General features: G+C 41.6%; 1 protein-coding gene across 5 annotated transcripts in view; it reads right to left on the minus strand.

Moving 5' to 3' along the window:
* Positions 1-4,184: 4,184 nt before the first annotated feature.
* The window catches only part of tcerg1l (transcription elongation regulator 1 like), a 68,846-nt gene continuing 53,588 nt past the window's right edge, over positions 4,185-19,442 (minus strand). For 3 of the 5 annotated variants that reach the window (XM_051417004.1, XM_051417006.1, XM_051417005.1), the window contains 8 exons: positions 17,756-17,838; positions 17,093-17,208; positions 16,136-16,287; positions 15,227-15,308; positions 14,959-15,061; positions 13,777-13,866; positions 13,565-13,683; positions 4,186-5,004 (listed from right to left, as the gene is read on the minus strand). In XM_051417004.1, the coding sequence (XP_051272964.1) occupies positions 4,731-5,004; positions 13,565-13,683; positions 13,777-13,866; positions 14,959-15,061; positions 15,227-15,308; positions 16,136-16,287; positions 17,093-17,208; positions 17,756-17,838 (1,019 nt within the window). In that variant the 3' untranslated portion in view covers positions 4,186-4,730. Of the gene's footprint in view, positions 5,005-5,723; positions 8,406-13,564; positions 13,684-13,776; positions 13,867-14,958; positions 15,062-15,226; positions 15,309-16,135; positions 16,288-17,092; positions 17,209-17,755; positions 17,839-19,442 lie in introns of those variants that run through there. The other 2 variants (XM_051417008.1, XM_051417007.1) reach the window with 2 other exon arrangements.

Raw genomic sequence — 19,442 nt, forward strand, 5'->3', positions numbered from 1 at the left:
GGGGGGATAACCAAGCGCCATCATGTCAAATCTGTTGAAGAACAGATTAAGCTTGTTGGCCCTGTCCATGCTTCCTTTAATTCCTCTTCTGCCAGTGGGTCTGAAACCAGTGATGGTCTTCATCCCATTCCAGACCTCCCTCAGGTTGTGCTGCAGTTTCCACTCCATCTTCCTCCTGTATTTCACCTTAGCCTCATTGATCTTCACTCTCAGATCTCAGATAGTTAATTTAAGTTAGATTGTATATTGTGTGTTTTCTCAGTTTTGCTTTTACTATCTCATCAATAAATGCTTGTGTTTATACATGCTGACCTATTTAATTTCATACAAGAGTGGGTGATACCAGCCCCTTCTATGAAGAACTCCAAATCCTTTTACTTTAACTATTTATCATGATTTTGGTTGTAGTTTTTAATTGAATTATTAATCAGATTTCTAAATTAATTGTTAAGTGTATTTTATGAGACTGAATCAATACATTTTGGGTTTTTTTTTGGGCATTTTTTGTTTCCCTTATTTAAGTGTGGTGCTCCGAAGAACTTTAATATTAGTTAAAATTTACACCAACATTGTTTGAACTGAAAAAAACAATAGAAATTGTTTGTTCATGAGAATTCTGATCATGATTCCAGAAAAAATAGACTTGATGCCGATAAGATTTTTCGGTTTAGTTTGGTTTGTCTGATTAACCCTCTCTGGGTTACAACAACTTAACTATAATAATAATGTTGCAAGAGTTTTTTTCACAGAGGCACTATAGAGAGCATCCTGACAAGCTGCATCACCGTGTGGTACGGCGCCTGCACCGTGTCCTGCCGCAAGACTCTGCAGCGCATCGTGAGAGCAGCTGAGAGGATCTTTGGTGTCTCTCTCTCCCCCCCTTCTGGATATTTACAGCACCCGCCTCACTGGCAAAGCCATCAGGATTGCAGGTGACCCCACCCACCCATCTCACAGCCTCTTCAGCCTGCTGCCGTCGGGGAGGAGACTGCGGAGTCTCTGGGCCAAAATCAGCAGGCTCAAGGACAGTTTCTTTCACCAGGCGGTCAGGAGACTCAACTCCCTCCCTGCTCTACCCCCACTCCCCCCTCTGCGCCGCACGAAACACAGACGTGGTGGGGCAATTACTAAATCACATGAGGTCCCCAGGTAATACTAGTCCCGTGCGAATAGGGCTTAACATGATAAAACCATGCACTGTGCTCTGTCTCAGAGTGTTACGTTAAACAGAAGAACCCAAAAGCAGACCACAAACTCGGTTGGAACGATTCCTCAAGACCGGCTTAATTGAAAATCCGGGGAATGAAATGGTTTGGTGTAGCTCCTGCTAGCAGTGGTGAGACGATATGGCTAGACCCCAGGCAGAGAGGAACTGGAAGATTATATTTGATCTTTTATTTTATTAGGGATCGAGCACTGACAAGTGCAAGACCCTATTGTAACCCAAGGAACTATTATTATTTTTAGCCGCCTTCTAACGCATATTTGGCCCCCGCAACATGCTCAAAAAGTCATGAAAATTTGCACAAAATTCAAACGTAGCGAAAATACCGATATGACATTGTCCCCGTGCACGGGCGCCGCCAAACGGCTAAGCCACACCCCCCAGAATCAGCCCCCAAGACCCGTAAGGACATGTACGAAAATTGCTACGCATGTGTATCATGATAAAAGAAGCAGAAAAGTCTCAAGGACCCATACCTCAAACCCAACAGGAAGTCGGCCATTTTGGATTTTGTGGCCATTTTTGGCGATTTACATGCGTCGGACCGACTTCAGATTTGGACACAGCCATCTAAACACATTCACCATTAAAAGTTGTGCTCCTCAGTTTGTTTCGTAGAACATTGTGCCCGTGGCGTGGCGTCCCGTGGCATCCAATTTCAAACTTTTGCCATGAAAGAGGGATTCGTCATAACTTTAGCATACATGATCCGACTGCAACGAAACTTCACATGTCTGATAAGAGTCCCACCCTGAACACATAGTGATAGCGCCACCTAGTGGCAACAGGAAGTAAGTGCTGCGTGGCGATTTTGAGCTGATTTACGTGACATTTTCATGTTGTGGTATGCGCTTGTTACGACGGCACGTGACGTGGCCGCAGGACACCCCGACAGCATGTGACGCGGTCGCAGCACACCCCGACACCCACCGGGTGCGAGATCCCGTCCAACGCTGCTTGCAGCTTTCATTTTTAATGTTATTCTTAAGGTTAGGGTTTTTAATTTTAGCTTAATGTTTGTAATATATGTTTTGTATTTTGTATGCTACTGGATACTTGAATTTCCCTTGGGATAAATAAAGTATCTATCTATCTATCTATCTATCTATCTATCTATCTATCTAGAAGGTTACTACCAGGTTTGTAGATCCAATGATCTGGGACGAGAGTGGAAGGAGAACCGGGGTTTAAATACTGCAGGGCTGATGGCTGGCAGGTTTGAGCAGTCAGACAGGTGAGCAGGTAATCAAGGAGAGTGATAGGAGTCCAAACACACACAGAGACACAGGGAAACCAAGGAGGAGAATACCACTGACTATAACATTGAGCCTATTATTATGAGCGTTTCTGTAGCTCTATAATTTCTGCTTGATGACAAACATTCTCACAAGCTGTTATCATGTCACAAAAAGTGCACAGATATGATCCCTTTGGATTAAAGACATTCATAAAGCATACCAAATCTTTTGGGCAATGTTTTTTATTTAGTAACAATACTGTTAAATAAAATGAATGCCTTTGTTGTCCAGCTTAGCTGAGAACAGACAAACGTTGGCCCATTTGACTAACAGTTCAGGAGATTCTGTCTTATGAGAACTGAGTTTGGCTTTATGCTGCTAGAGGAAAGGTTACAGGGTTTATTTTCTCTTGTGGTCATGAATGTTCAGAGCAGCTTTTAATTAAAACTGTTCCAATTATCGTGTTAACACAAAGGATGCTTTCACTTTTTGGCATCCTGCATGTTTGATTTAAATTGAATGCAAAAGGAAGACAAAGGAAGTTGATTTATAATTACATCGTCTGTTGTTAAGTCTGTTTATTTTCCGGAAACGCAAGTACAATTCTCATGAAAGCCCATTGGAGAAATGTCCTGTTGTTGTGGTTAATAAATACACACACAGAAATGTTAATTGTACGTGCCACACACACTTTCCTTCTTTACTTTACATCTGCTGATGTAAAATTTGCCTTTGAAACAAAAGCAACCTGTATAATAGTGTGTGTATGAGCAAACTGTGATTGAGAGCAAATGAGTCACATCTAGTGGAGCTGTATACCAAATAACTGCAGTATTACAGTATAAATTACATTGTTAGAGATAAAAACAAATATTAAGATAGAGTTAATAAATCGTAAAACAATTAAAAGATTACTGATTACTTCTGTTTATAAAGTCAGAGAGGGTCCTCACTAGTATATAACCTCTATCTGTGTGTGTGTGTGTGTGTGTGTGTGTGTGTGTGTGTGAATACCAATGAGGAGCTAAAAGCTGAATTTGTATCCAGTGGGTGAAACGTCTCGAACCAACCCCAAAACACAGACACACACACACACACACACACACACACACATTTTGACAGGTAATTTGCTGGTGAAACACTCAGATGCTTCTGGAGAAACATTTTACTGTCAAGATGATTTGACAGTTTTAATATGAGAACGAGAGGAAGGGAGGAGAGTGGGGGAGGAGAGTTTAGTCCTCCATCTCCCTGGTCTTATGGAGAACCTGATTTAATGGTTTATGGTCTCAGTCTCTAGTTTCAGTCTTCTTCCATACAGCATGATGTTCATTTAGTAAATGATGGTCCCATTTAGAGTAAAATAGACCATAAAACAGAGTATGCTTTACGGTGGGGCTACCTTGTGATTGACAGCTCATTCTGAGTGAGTCCGTTCAGTTCAACGCACCAAACTCAGAAACTGTCAAACTAGGCAGAACTGATCAGATATGAATCCAGATTCTGTCAGTTCGTTCGGTTGATGGAGTGGTTCAGCACTTGCTGTCTGGAGAACTTCAACAACCACTGCGTTACCTAGCCACGTAGCATTGTTGAGGCAGACGTCCACCCACCTAGAGCAGAAGGATCTATCCTACACTTCTGCCTCTTAAAAGGCAGTTTTTCTTTGCCCCCCGTCGCCAAGTGCTTGCTCATGGTGGAATTGTTGGGTCTCTGTAAATGTTATAAGGAGTTCGGTCTAGACCTGCTCTATTTGAAAAGTGTCCTGAGATAACTTCTGTTATGAATTGGCGTTATACAAATAAAATTTAATTGAATTGAATTGAATTGTGTGTGTGGTAAGTATTGTTCACACTGTCTGCTATGATGATGCTTGATACTATTTTAGGTTTCAGGTTATTACATTACTGGGGATTAATAATGCTTATTGACTATTGATTAATTTAATTGGTTATAGTGAGGAGAGCAGTTGTATATTTCTAAGTGATAACAATCACAAGAGACAAGACGCGTCTAACGTTGGGGTGTGTCACGTTTGATAAAAGGTGTGGACACAAATGCAAGATTCAATTCAATTCAATTCAGTTCAATTCAATTTTATTTGTATAGCGCCAATTTATAACAGAAGTTATCTCAGGACACTTTTCAAATAGAGCAGGTCTAGACCGAACTCTTTAAAACATTAATTACAGAGACCCAACAGTACCACCATGAGCAAGCACTTGGCGACAAGGGCAAGGAAAAACTGCCTGTTAAAAGGCAGAAACCTAGGACAGATCCTCCGGCTCTAGGTGGGTGGTCGTCTGTCTCGACCAGTTGGGGTGAGAGAGAGAGAGAGAGAGAGAGGGAGAGAGAGAGAGAGAGACAGACAGACAGGTGCACAGCAACAACAGTATTGGCAATGGCAATCTAGCCAGCCAAGATGCTGATTCAGAGTTCGGTGAGGGTAAGTAGGTTTTATTCCAGACAAAAGGTGATGGTGCTGATGATGAGAGGGTTGGAGAGATGGTTGACTGGCAGGCAGACAGGTGAGGTGAAATCCTAGAGCACAAGAGTAGCAATTAGTCAAGAGTTCTACGCAGGAAACTATTTGTAAAACTACAAAAAACTACAACACAAAGGAACAACAAACGCATTTGATTGAAGGCAGGTGAGCAGACTGGGAGAGCTGATGAATTGATTGCAGATAGGTGTGTGGAGCAGAGCTGGAAGGCAGGAGGGGAGACCTCATCCATGACACACAGACACAGACAGACAGGAGACACAGGATGGGCAAACACAAGGTACAACAAAGAAAAGGCAGTGGTATAGCGACGGCCATGATAGGGTGAGAGGCGGCTGACGTTGGGGTGAAGGATGGCTGACATTGGGGTGTACATTCGGAAGGTCAGAATATGTTGGTTCAAGGTTAAGGTTGTTTATTGTTACTTCCACGCACAGGGATGAAATGTTGTTTCTGGCGGTCCGGTAGTGCTACATGAATATAAATAATAAACACATAAAAAACAGCAATCACAGGCATCATACACACTACAAACGTTAAAAGCTAGATAACATTTTGAATATCTGTATGTAAGTAGAAATAATAAATGGATATTATAAAAATCATGAACGGTAGCTGTCTGTGTAGTAGGTCGTGGGTACGGGTAGTACAAGCATTCCAGCACATTCGGACAGGAATTAGCACCATTAGTAGGAGCCTGAGGGGCCGCTGCGTCCATGAGCGCAACAATAAGAACAATAAGAACAATAACAACAGGTATGTTTAAGGGACAATTTAATTTAAAACAAGTCATGAACAACAGCCAATGAAATGTCAAAACACAAAGATCATCACACAGACACTGTTGAATGAGAAGTCAGGACACTAGAAAACATCCAATCAGGATATTAAGACAGGAAATCTTCCAATCACAGCTCAGCATGGTGCTGACAGTGGAGGGGGCAGGGCTTACATCATAACAATATGTCTATATAAAAACTTGTGAGACAGGAAGGAGGCGAATTGGGTTCAGTTTGTATTGATGTGGTTTACAGATGTGGAGTCGTCCCTGTCCTGGCTGGTCCAAGGTCCTCCTCTGAGGACCATCAACAGGTAACACAAAATCATTACCTGTGTCAGATAATATTGTCTTTGCATTTCACTAACAGCCATCACAGAGCTTCAGTCGTTGTCGACTGACAACCTAAAGCTCAATTACACAATTTATATAAACCTTTGACTGACTACAGCAACAGCAGCTGAGGCTCATGGCTAATGTAATATTTAGAATGTGAACAGTGCGTTTAGAACATCAACCTGTGTGATGGTTTTATTACATTTCATTATGTGGTTTCATTTGGTTTTGGGAAGGGCCCCCCCCCTTCCCAAAACCAAATGAAACACAAATGATATTTTAAGCATTGGGGAGCAATTTGAATTTAACTTTTACTATTGCAAGTATGGGAGGGAAAGACAACTTTGAATAGTTGTATTTTGTATGATTTAGAATATGTATTTTTCACCAGCTGGTGAAATGTGGTAAAATGTGGCTGATAGATCATATATTGAGTGGCTGATAATGTGAATATGCCCCATGGACCCATGGCCCCCTCCGGTCACTAATAGGGGATTACCATTAGTGCTTTTGGCTGCACCGAGTCAAACCATGCTGTGCTAATTTATTGATTGTCACACCCGAGATGGGCCTACCCTGGGGTAAAGTGCACCCAACCCGCCTCCAAGCAGGCTGCAGTGATGTTTCGCCTACCATGGACAACCACGTGACCCCACTTCTGCCCCTCAAACATGCGTGTTACTAAACTGTTGTCTGTACAGAAAGCAGACAAACATTGTTGTCAGCTCTCAGTTCTTGTGTATCTTCTAACTGAACCTCTGTGGGTTGAAGTTTCTCCTGTTTGTGTTTTCAGATATCTGGGTTGTGTTAAATTACTGCTGATGAAAACCCAACACTTCCTGATTTTGCTGCTTCATAATAAAAGCGTTTAAATAACAAAGTAACCAGGGACTTTTATTGTAAAGAAGGAATTTGTTAGCAGCTTTTCTTCAATAAAAATGACTCTACATACTGCAGGAACAAGGTGGCCGTTATTTGTGCTTTAGAACTTAACCGCTGTGAAACAATCAGAAATGTTTTATTTTATCTGATTCACTGCGGTCTCGACCACCATGGCTCTCTCTGCCTGTAAAGACACACCTTCCAGCAGGTAGCCCTGTTGTCATGGAGATGTAAATCCCCACCATGCTGGGCCGGAGGACCAATATACAATAGAATACTGGAATTAAGTTTTTTGTCTTGTTTATGATGCAATTATTTTTTAAGGAGGATTTACATGTAGCTGTTAGTTTTGTTTTTACTCCCTCCCTGCTGTTTGAATTTAAAAGTAGGTGTATTATTTTTGGGTCATCATAGTAACAGTTACAGTACTAATTCAATTCAGTTTTATTTGTATAGCATCAATTCATAACAGAAGTTATCTCAGGACACTTTTCAAATAGAGCAGGTCTAGACTGAACTCTTTATAACATTATTTACAGAGACCCAACAGTACCCACCATGACCAAGACCTTGGTGACAGCGGCAAGGAAAAACTTCCTTTTAAGAGGCGGAAACCTTGGACGGACCCCCGCTCTAGGTGGTATAGAGGGCAGTAAGGGGGGTCAGAGGGTTGATTTTATTTCCTACAAGAATACTGACCTTTAGTGTGATATAATAAAGTTATTTGTGGTACAGGATGAATTCAAATATATATAGTCATTTTTATTTCTTGTCTCAGATTATTTTAGTTTGGACTATTTTATCATCAGCATTGACCTGTACGAAACTGCTTTACCATGATTGATTGGTTGGTTGGTTGGTTGGTTGGTCCAGCCAGGCACAAGGGACAGACAGACAGACAGACAGACAGACAGACAGACATCTTTTTTGTGCTCTGATTCTTTTTGAAGTCCAGTTTAGTCCAGTCTGACTTGGCTCAGTTTAGTCAGTCTAGATTCAGTTCAGCAGGTCAAGATGACATCAATCCACTACAGTCCAGAATCCAGAATCCAGTCTGATGCTGCTGGTCCTCTTCCTATCCTGGATAATCTATAAAACCACAAACAACAAGTGAGAACCACATAGATCCTCTGGTCCCATCTGGTCTCTGTGGTTCCGGTCCACAGTAGAGGATCTGCTCGGTGTGGTGGAACAGAAGTTCCTGGAAGGCTCTTTTGAAGGTTCTGGAAGGTCTTGGATGAGTTCTACAAGGGTTCTAGATGGTTCTGGACGGTAGAACAGTGTTCTCATCTCATCTTCCTCAGTCTGGCTCGGTTCTCTTTGTCCCGTTTCTTTAAGGAAGTGATGTAATGCTCAAAGAGAACTTCCTGTTCCTTCTTCCTGTTAAGGGCGTTGAACCGCTGATCGCCACGGTAACGAGCACAGAACTCCTTAAAGGTTGATCTGTGGAGAAAAACAGTTTCTAGTTTCCCCCTTAACCACTGATTATAACAGATTTATTAATTATTCTATTCTATCTTAAACTACTACAATTACTGATTAACAGTGAAACAGCAGCTGGTTGATTTATTGAAGAACAATGCCCTTAATTTGTCTTCATCTTCACTGGGATAGGCTCAGCTGTTTCAGAGCAATGAGTCCAGTGATGTGATTGGCAAAAAGTGTATCTATTAATTAATAATTCACCTACAGGCAGCTGCTGAACAACCTGACAAAAACCAACTGATCAAAATATCATAAAAACAAATAAACATCCACTAATGAAACTAATAAACATCTATCACTAAAAATGAATAGTTCCAAAAGGTCTATTAGGACAGTGTCTTCCTCCTAAATTCACAGAATTAAGTTAACCCTGTAATGTCAGAACAATGAAATAATTTCTCAAAAATTCTAAGTTCTTTATGGACTTTCTGACAAATTATAAAAAAGAAATTAAATATCAATTTGCATATTTGAGTTTTAATTTGTATAATTTTTACTACACCCGGTATTTTTGTGCAATTTATCTTAAACAAACAAAAACATATAAAACACAACATTTTTAACCCATTAAACTTTAAGTTTCCTTTAAAAATTTTCCTCAAGTAAATTTAAACATACAAAAGAGCATTTTTTCCATATTGCACAACAACGTCAGACATTTTCTGAATCTGCGGAAATTAAGCTATGACACAGCAATTACAAACCCATCAATGGAACTGGCACGGTGGAAGAAGAACTTTTCAGTTTGGTTCATTTTATGGTTCACAACCTCTTTATTTAGAAAAAAATATATATCACACTTATGATGTAGAGTTCTCAAAAACTCGTATCAAATATGATACGCTTTGCATTACAGGGTTAAGGAATCAGTGGGAAGAAGAATTCGGGATGCGGATTCCTCTTCAGTTTGTTAATGACATACAGTCATTCAGTTCAAGGTCTTGCATCACCTTTGCTGGTCTAAAACTAAACTTGCTAAGTCCACGTTCAGTGTCGATCCTACATGTGACCAATGCAAACAAGCACCAGCCACCCTCTCGCATATGTTTTGATCTTTTTCAAAACTAAATAATTTCTGGCAATTAATATTTAAAGCCTTTTCAGATGTTTTGGAAGTACCCATAGAACCCTTTATTGTTATTGCAATATTTGGAGCAGCTCCACAAGATATGCATCTCAGTCATCAAGCAAAAATATGATAGACTCCACACACCATTTTATAATAGATAAAAATTCACTACTCTACAAGAGGGTTTGCTCAGAAATGGAATGCTACATGGCAACAATGTATTACATATTAGTCTTACAATTGTATACTTTTTTAATAGTCTACTACATTTTATTTATTCATGTAGCGTTCATTTATTGTACTTACTTAATTTTGTGATCATTATTTTCCTTTCTATGTCTTATTTACAATTTTTTCATATATACATGTAACTCCTAACCCTAACCCTAACCCATAAAATAGTTATGTTTGATTACTAACGGTGCAGTAATACTTGAATTGGGATGGGGTTCTTTGGGGCAGAAAGATGGTGCTGGTGCTCTCGATGTCATCAGTGTTGTGTGACGTGCTACGGTAAGCGTACTGACTCATTTCCGGTTTACTTCCTGCTCTGTGTACACTGTTTGGTGCTGTAGATCTGTCAGTGAACGCTAAATCTAAATTTGTTTTACTCGTTACAGTGGTTATTTTCCCGCTTAACATTTATACGTAGACTATTTCTACCTAAACACTTGGAGTTACTCCTTCTTTTAGCGACTTTTCGCTAAAATTCATTCATTCATTCCATGGAATGGCGCCGGCAACAACGGCAGCCTGTCATGGCAGCTCCTATCATTGTTGTAGTTTATGTGTGTTTTCAGTGTTTTTAGCTATTTTTAACTGTTTTCTTACTTTCTTACTTTCTTACTACTTTTTTCACGTCGCCTAAATACTTTTTTGGCATTTTTGAGCACTTTTTATTTTTTGTTTGCACGGGTCTCCGTGGCGATGGCGAGTCGCATTGTTTACGACCAGATGATCGCCCTGCGGCCCCCGAGCATCCTGACTGGAGAGAGACCCTCAATACCGGAGGAGCTGAGGAGACGGTGAGGCTGCAGAGCGGGGGTTAAACGGAGGATGAAGAAGAGGAGGTTTAAACCCTACAAAAGTGGCTACACGAGCAGATACTGGACTCCAACATCACCATTCCCTGCTTCCAGACGGTTCGAGCCGACAGGGACACCATCGCGACCGGCATGAAGAAAGGAGGGGGACTGTCCGTGCTCATCAACAACAGGTGGTGTAACAACGGGCACGTCTGTGTGAAAGAGCGAGTCTGCAGCCCGGACATCGAGCTCGTCGCCGTCGGACTTCGTCCGTGTTGTCTGCCACGGGAGCTTTCCAGTGTTATCGCCATCACTGTCTATATTCCTCACAGTGGTCTTCATCATCACCATCACTGTTTACATTTATGATGTCATATGTATTCTCCTGTACAGCACTTCGTCAACTTTGGTTGTTTTTAAAGTGCTTAACAAATAAAGTTGGATTGGATTGGATACTTTCAAAAGTTTTTCATACACGCTACCTTCATTAGCATTAGCAGTTAGCTATGGCTTCTTCCTCTCCCTCTCCTCTGTCCTGCTCAGTGTGTCAGATGTTTAGTTATTCCTCTGCCTCCTTTAATGATATTGGTTCTTGTATTAAGTGTAGTTTATTTACTGGACTTGTACAGGATTTGTCATTTAACTCCCACATAAAGCAGACCTCTAGGACTGCCTTCTTTCATTTACGTAATATTAGAAAAATTAGACACATCCTATCACAGACAGATGCAGAAAAACTAATCCATGCATTTGTTACTTCAAGGCTGGATTACTGCAACTCTTTATTATCAGGTTGCCCCAATAAGTCCATTAAAATGCTCCAATTAATTCAGAACGCTGCAGCACGAGTACTGACAGGAACTAGAAAAAGAGATCACATCTCTCCTGTACTAGCTTCTCTGCACTGGCTCCCTATAAAATGTAGAATAGAATTTAAAATCCTCCTCCTCACCTATAAAGCTCTTCATGGTCAGGCCCATTCATATCTTAAAGAGCTCATAGTACCCTATTACCCCTCTAGAACACTACGTTCTCTAAATGCAGGGCTACTTGTGGTTCCTATAGTCTCTAAAAGTAGAACAGGAGCCAGAGCCTTCAGTTACCAAGCTCCTCTCCTGTGGAACCAGCTTCCAGTTGTGGTTCGGGAGGCAGACACCCTCACCACATTCAAGAGTAGGCTTAAGACATTCCTCTTTGATAAAGCTTATAGTTAGAGCTGGATCAGGTGAGTCCTGAACCATCCCTTAGTTATGCTGCTATAGGCCTAGACTATCAGGGGATTTCCCATGGTGCACTGAGCTCCTCTCTTCCTCTCTCTTTCTGCACTCATTCATGTCCCTTTAATGCATGTTACTAACTTCACTTCTTCCCCGGAGTTCTTGTGCTTTCTCGTCTCGCAGGTTCTTATCGATCCTGGTGGAGCCTCCTGCCATGGTCCTGCTAGAGTTCCATTGCCAATACTGTTGTTACTGTGCACCTGTCTGTCTTTCTCTGTTTCTGTTTCTGTTTCTGTCTCTCTCTCTCTCTCTCTCTGTCTGTCTGTTTGTCTGTCTGTCTGTCTGTCTGTGTGTCTCTCTCTCTCTCTCTCTCTCACCCCAACTGGTCGTGACAGACGACCACCCACCTAGAGCCGGAGGATCTGTCCTAGGTTTCTGCCTTTTAACAGGCAGTTTTTCCTTGCCCTTGTCGCCAAGTGCTTGCTCATGGTGGTACTGTTGGGTCTCTGTAAATAATGTTATAAAGAGTTCGGTCTAGACCTGCTCTATTTGAAAAGTGTCCTGAGATAACTTCTTTTATGAATTGACGCTGTACAAATAAAATTGAATTGAATTGAAATGAATTGAATTGAATTGTGTGAATGTGAATGAATTAGTTAGTTTCTGTTTGCTGGTCTTTGGCATCACTGTGTGAATATGTGTGTAAGGGTGAATGTGGCTGTAGTGTAAAAGCAATTTTAGTGGTCAGAAGACTAAAAAGGCACTGTACAAGTACAGTCCATCTACCATATATACATTTACTTCACTCTCTGTTGGAGCAGGAAGGTGTGGTTGCGGTAGGTGTGTAGTCCACTATTCAGAAGGTTGGTGATTCGATCCCTGGCACCTCTTATTGCACCAGACACCAAATTGAATGCTTAGTTTCTGTTCTGATGAGCAGTTGGCACCTTGCATGGTAGCCATAAGTGTATGATTGTGACCGGATGGTGAATGTGGCATGTAGTGTACAATGCTTTGAGTGGTCGGAAGACTAGAAAGGTGCTATACAAGTACAGTCCATTTACTATTTACATTTGGTGGTCTGAGTGACTGTCACCAATTTGGTGCCATTTGGCTAATAGATGGCGCTATAGCAGCATCACTTGGCAACTGTGTTACTGAGGACCAATAGGAGAGCACTGCCAAGAGTGAGGTCAACCGCATGAGAGGTTCTCGAGAACGATGAGGAGTCCGTGGCTGCTAACACAGCTAGCACAAGCAACGACACGCAAGATATTAAACACTTTCCAGACACAACGTTGCTCCAACTGGACGAGGTCTATGGTATAATCAGTGCAGAACATGTGTCTGTCTGTCTGTTGGAAAAGCAACAAACACAATGACTGTAACTCAACTGAATTAGTTTTTTCCCAGAAATACTTGGGATTCGCTGGTATTTTATAAAATATATGTATCTGAAGGTAAGCAATGTTACTTTTATTAACTTATTTTAATTTAGAATGTAAAATAAATGTCTACATTAAACCAATGTTAAGAACTGTATCAGATCATATCTCATTGTTCCAGATTAAAATGTCCCTGAATGGTATCGAGGTCCAGGTATCTGGATATGTATCAGATCCTCTTAGAGGTGGACACCCATACTGCAGTCTGAATAAGATGAACTCAGTATTTTTGTTCTAGCTGAATAAACAGAGACAACAGGTGTGATCTGACAGACAGACAAACACCACACTGCTCCAGGTGAGGAGGAGCTGTACTCTGGTCAGATTTTACAGAAACACAGCGGAATAATTAATGAGATACCTGCTGGTGATCTTTGCCTCCTCCAGCAACTGTTTGAAATCTTCTCTGGCTTTCTGCAGTTTACTCTTCTTCTCTTTGTACTCGTCCTTCACCCTGCTCTTCACAAACTTATCAAACACCTGTACGCACATGCACACACACAAACACAGATGTGTATAAGACAACAATGTGAATTAATCTCAAACTGTTTGTTGTTTGTTGTGTATTCAAACCTGTTTCCTCTGATCTGAGGTCAGCAGCAGGTATCGAGGGTCAAACACCATCTTATGGAGTTCCTTCTCCCAGGTGGAGAATGCCGACACCTCGGGACAGACGCAGATCAATGTATTTATCACTGTTTACATTAATGATGTCTTATTTATTCTCCTGTACAGCACTTTGGTCAACGTTGGTTGTTTTTAAAGTGCTTAACAAATGAAGTTGGATTGGATTGGATTGGATTTGTCTGTCAATAACCATCTTTTACAGTTCACTGAGTGAAAATATACACAGGTGTATATAACAAACAAAGCGCTCTGAGCTGCTCATAAGACTTTTCCTTCAGTATGATTGTTGTTTGTCTGTTTCCATGGTTAGAGTGTGAACAAAAAGTACTGTCCATGATACGGATGTAACAAACTACATTTACAGTATTTTATTTCTGATATTATAACAATAAGTGATTATTCTTACTCTCAAAATGCATTAAAGTGTACAGATTTATCTTAAAGACTGAATGACCCCGGACTCCCTATCAGGTCTCAGACACATGACTTCACAATCCCCCCCCCCCAATATATATATATATATATATATGTATATATATGTGTTTATATACTCATGTATAATACATATTTGCTGCTATAGGCCTAGACTATCGGGGGATTTCCCATGGTGCACTGAGCTACTCTCTTCCTCTCTCTTTCTGCACTCATTCATGTCCCATTAATGCATGTTACTAACTCCACTTCTTCCCCGGAGTTCTTGTGCTTTCTCGTCTCGCAGGTTCTCATGGATCCTGGTGGAGCCTCCTGCCATGGTCCTGCTTGACTGCCATTGCCAATACTGTTGTTGCTGTGCACCTGTCTGTCTGTCTGTCTCTCTCTCTCTCTGCCTCTCTCTCTCTCTCTCTCTGTCTCTCTCTCTCTCTCTCACCCCAACTGGTCGAGACAGACGACCACCCACCTAGAGCCGGAGGATCTGTCCTAGGTTTCTGCCTTTTAACAGGCAGTTTTTCCTTGCCCTTGTCGCCAAGTGCTTGCTCATGGTGGTACTGTTGGGTCTCTGTAATTAATGTTATAAAGAGTTCGGTCTAGACCTGCTCTATTTGAAAAGTGTCCTGAGATAACTTCTGTTATGAATTGGCGCTATACAAATAAAATTGAATTGAATTGAATTGAATATATGTGTATTACCCCTCTTTCAAGCATCATTTCTCTAAAATGAGCCACACGAAGCTCCAGTGGGAGGAGTTTAACTTCTCCTGGATGAGGGACGAGAGACATTGGTTCCTCTATTCTAGAGAGAGAGAGAAAGAGAGAGACAAAGTCAACATTTAACCAATCACAACATTGATGATGACATCACAATATTTTACATAAAAAACAATAATAAACTAAAACAAACAAATTCTTTTGACCTTTAACATCTGTGCTGCTCTCTGATTGGCTCCATCTGACTCACCTGTTCCTTTTGAAGTTGTGTTCATGTTCATCATCTTCATTGTTACCGTGGCGACCAGATGATTGACAGCCAGAGCTGCTGTCTGTCAGAAAGAGATTCAACAGACAGGTGAAACAACAGACAGGTAAGGTGACAGACAGGTGAGTTTACAAACAGGTGAAGTGACAGACAGGTGAGATGACAGACAGGTGAAACAACAGACAAGTAAGGTGACAGACAGATGAGTTTACAAACAGGTGAGATGACAGGGGGAGCTCCACTGGCTGCAATATAAACCCATTCACTCTAAGGGAGAATGAGCTCAGTAAACAGTTTCCTGATGAATTTCTGGTCTCAGTCTCTAATTTCTTCTTCCATACAGCAGCAGAGTAAAATAGACCATAAAGCAGGGTATGCTTTAGGGCGGGGCTACCTTGTGATTGACAGCTCATTCTTGCGGCAGTAGCACAGTGTGTAGGGACTTGGCTTGGGAACCGGAGGTTCGCCGGTTCAAGTCCCACAGACCACAAAATATGGAGTGTGGACTGGTAGCTGGAGAGGTTCCAGTTTCACCTCCCGTGTACTGCAGAGGTGTACTGCAGAGGTGCCCTAACCCCAAAACCTGCTCATCGGGCGCGATTAACGTTGCAGCCCCATCACTCCACCATCTCTCTCCCCTTTGCATGTCCACAAGTGCATGAAGTGTGCATTTCAGCCTGTGTGTGTGTGTATAAAAAAGAGTGAAAAGAACAATTTCCCCTAGGGGATCAATAAAGTATATCATCATCATCATCATCATCATCATCTTCTCAGTGAGTCGTCCAGCTTAATGCACCACTCTCAGATCAAACTAGTCTAGATTACAGATGGGTGAGATGACAGACAGGTAATGTGACAGACAGGTGAACGGACACAGGTGAGATGACAGACCAGCAGGTGTTGTCCTCTTCCTCTTGTGGGGTGGGTCCTCGATGATGCGGCTGATGTCTCGACCAATCAGCTCTCCTGGTCTCTCCCAGACCGAGAGGTGCATTGTAGGATTAAAGAAGAAGACCCGGTCGTCTCCAGTCCAGACCACACACCTGAGCACACACACACACACACACAGATTCACAGATTCTGAACGCCCCAGTTAGTGTTCTTATCAGAGTCAACCAAAGTCCAGAGGGGGGTCATGTGGAACCAGTTGAACTCAGTCTGCGTTAACATTAAATGGACCAATCACAGGCCTGCATTCAATGTCTGAACCATATCAAATGGTTATAATAAAATAGATAGAAAAGAAGAAAACAATTAGTATTATCTTTGATCAATACTAATAGACCCATCAATGCAGTAGCAGCAGTGTAAAAACATCCTCAGTGGCACACACAATATATCAGCTCAGGTGTGCAGCATCTGTTACCATGGTAACCAGACAGGTTAAAACAGAGCAACGCTGGTGAGACTGAAAACTCAACATATCTTACTGATGCATTATTTTCTCTTCATAGGACAATAATATAATATAATATAATACAATTTCATAAAATATAATATGATATAATTTAATCTAATATAATATATTACAATATAATATAACATAACATAATATAATATAATATAATATAATACAATACAATACAATATAAGATATATATAATGTAAGTAAGGGATAATGCCCAACGAGGTATTATCAGTTTTTGGCCAGAGCCGTCCGACTGTGAAGCTCTTCGAAGGGCATTATCCCGCAGACAGACAGACAGACAGACAGACAGACACTGTTGGTCAGACCATCAGTTGGTCGTCACGGTAACAGCTGAAGGAACATTAGAGTCAGAAAACAGTAGAAACATTGTGTGTGTGTGTGTGTGTGTGTGTGTGTGTGTGAGACAGAGCTGCAGTTACCATGGCGACCCTGGGACTGGAGTGGAAGCGACAGGACGTTTGTCTTTCCTTACACTTCCCTCCTCCTCATCTTCCTCGTCTTCCTCCTCTCCTCTGTCTGCAGACACACCAACATACTGCACACATACACCAATCAATCAATCAGTCAAACAATCATTAGTTAATCAGCAGGGGAAGTAATCAGTAATCAATAACCTCCTGATTATTGGTCATTGATTACTGGTCCAGAGAAGTCTGTTAGAGCTCAGTTAAATGTAAAAATGACCTGACAAATAATAATCAATATTTCTACAATTGATTATTGATTAAAAAGTGTTTTACTCAGAATATGTACACAGTATGTTAAAGTACTACAGTACTGGATACTCAGAATATATACACAGTATGTTAAAGTACTACAGTACTGAACCCCAGATTGATCTGGTGACCTGTTTAGGGCCCAGGGCACAGATTGGGAACCACTTAACTAAACTAACTGTACATTGAAAGAAGCTCCAACCACAGCAGCAACAGAAAGGTGATTTTAATAGGTTTTCATTTTAAAAAGATATGTTTTTATATATACAGTGCACTGTAATACAGGGTGTTTGTTTGTACCTAGAGGCCTCCAAAGACCCCCAAAGGACACGGTGTAACACTCAGCTGATGGAGGTGAGGACTCACCTGTTTGTTGTCGTCCATTCTCCCTGTCCTCAGCAGTAAAGCTCCTTCATAAGAGACTTTTCCTCCACTCATCCCTTGCTTCTCTGAAAGAATAAAACTTTATTGAAACTGCTGAGAGAAACAAACAGTCACTGATCTGAAGAACTGAACTACACCTCCACCATCATCTGAGACTGGAACTTTATTTAACTCTTAGACCTGAACTGAAACCAACATTTTCTTCGGTTAAAGAAAAAGAAAGCGATAAGATGTGACAGAAGAAGTGAGTTCCTGCGGCTAACGTTGATCCTCCGTTAAAAGATGAGACATTGTGACAGCAGACACATGGTCATGTGACTGTGTTGTCAGAAACCATCAGTGACACAATCCTAAACTCAGACCACATTCTGTAAAGTAAAATAACCTTGTCTCTGGATCTTGGTGAATTCATCAACAAGAACAATGCCAACAACATTACCAAGAACAACACATCAAAGTTACAACAACATAACCAACAATATCACAACATTCCTTTCATGATTGGAATGAAAGGAATAGTCAGACATGGAAGCATGGTGAGAAGGATCATGTTTGAGGATAGAAGCTGTGAATTCGGAGCAGCGCAGAAAACCAAAGAAAGCTAGAAGGAACATGGATTCCAGGACCTTATCAATATACAGGGATGAATAGCCTTCTTGGAGAGTTCTGATGCAGCGAGTGAGAAGGTCTGAAGTTAAGGGCAAGTGTTTTGGTGAGGGATGCGTTTATGATTTGCGGAGACCTTTGATTATCATGATGATATGGGAATGAGAAGTGGCTTGGCATGGTGCTCCGGAGGATAGTTTGATAAAAAAGTTTATACCACTTAAGTAGAAAAAAAGCAAGAGAGTGCGTCAGTGATTGTGTTTTTATGGCCAGGGATGTGAGATGCTCTGATGACGAATTGGTGTTGTGCCGAAACTAAGGTGAGCTTCCTGACGAACTGCATGATGTCTAGGCATTGTGAACGTCCCTTGTTGATGATGTCTACGACGGCGCTGTTATTGGAGTGGATGGTGATCACTTTTCTTTGACCATTTGTGGCCCCAAAGAAAAGCTGCGATGATGACAGGGTACATTTCATAGATGGTGGAGGAAGGGGAGAGCGATGAGAACTCGGGGGGCCATTTGGCTGAAAACCACTTGCCGCTAAAGTAGCCGCCAAATCCGACGGAAGGAGCTGCGTCTGTGAAAAGCTGGATGTCTTGTGAAGTGATGTGTGTGTCATACAAGAAAGAGATGCCATTCCATGACAAGAGGAACTGGTGCCATAATTTTAGCTCCATTTTACATGCGTTGTCCAGTGTGACGTTGTCGTGGAGAGATGGGACGGAGGAGGCTATGGAAAGCAGGTGTGACAAAAAGGATCGACCTTGGGGGATGATGCAGATTGCGTAGTTGAGGTGGCCAAGCAGCGAGAGAAGTTGACGTTTTGTGAGCCAGGAGGAAATTTGAAATGATTAAAGAAATCCGGTGTACTTTTTTTGGTGGGCAGGGATGCTTGGAGTGAAACGGAGTTGAGAGTAATGCCTGAGGAATTCCAGGGATGTGCTGGGGCCCTCAGTTTTCTCCGGGGACAGAGGGACTCCGAGCTCGTTGAAAGCAGAGATCAGGGTATTGAGACCGTGTGACGGGGGAGAAGAGGATGGCATCACTGTAAGGAAGTCGT

This window comes from Dicentrarchus labrax, unplaced genomic scaffold (genome assembly GCF_905237075.1).
Source record: "Dicentrarchus labrax unplaced genomic scaffold, dlabrax2021, whole genome shotgun sequence".
Classification (NCBI taxonomy): Eukaryota; Metazoa; Chordata; class Actinopteri; family Moronidae; genus Dicentrarchus; species Dicentrarchus labrax.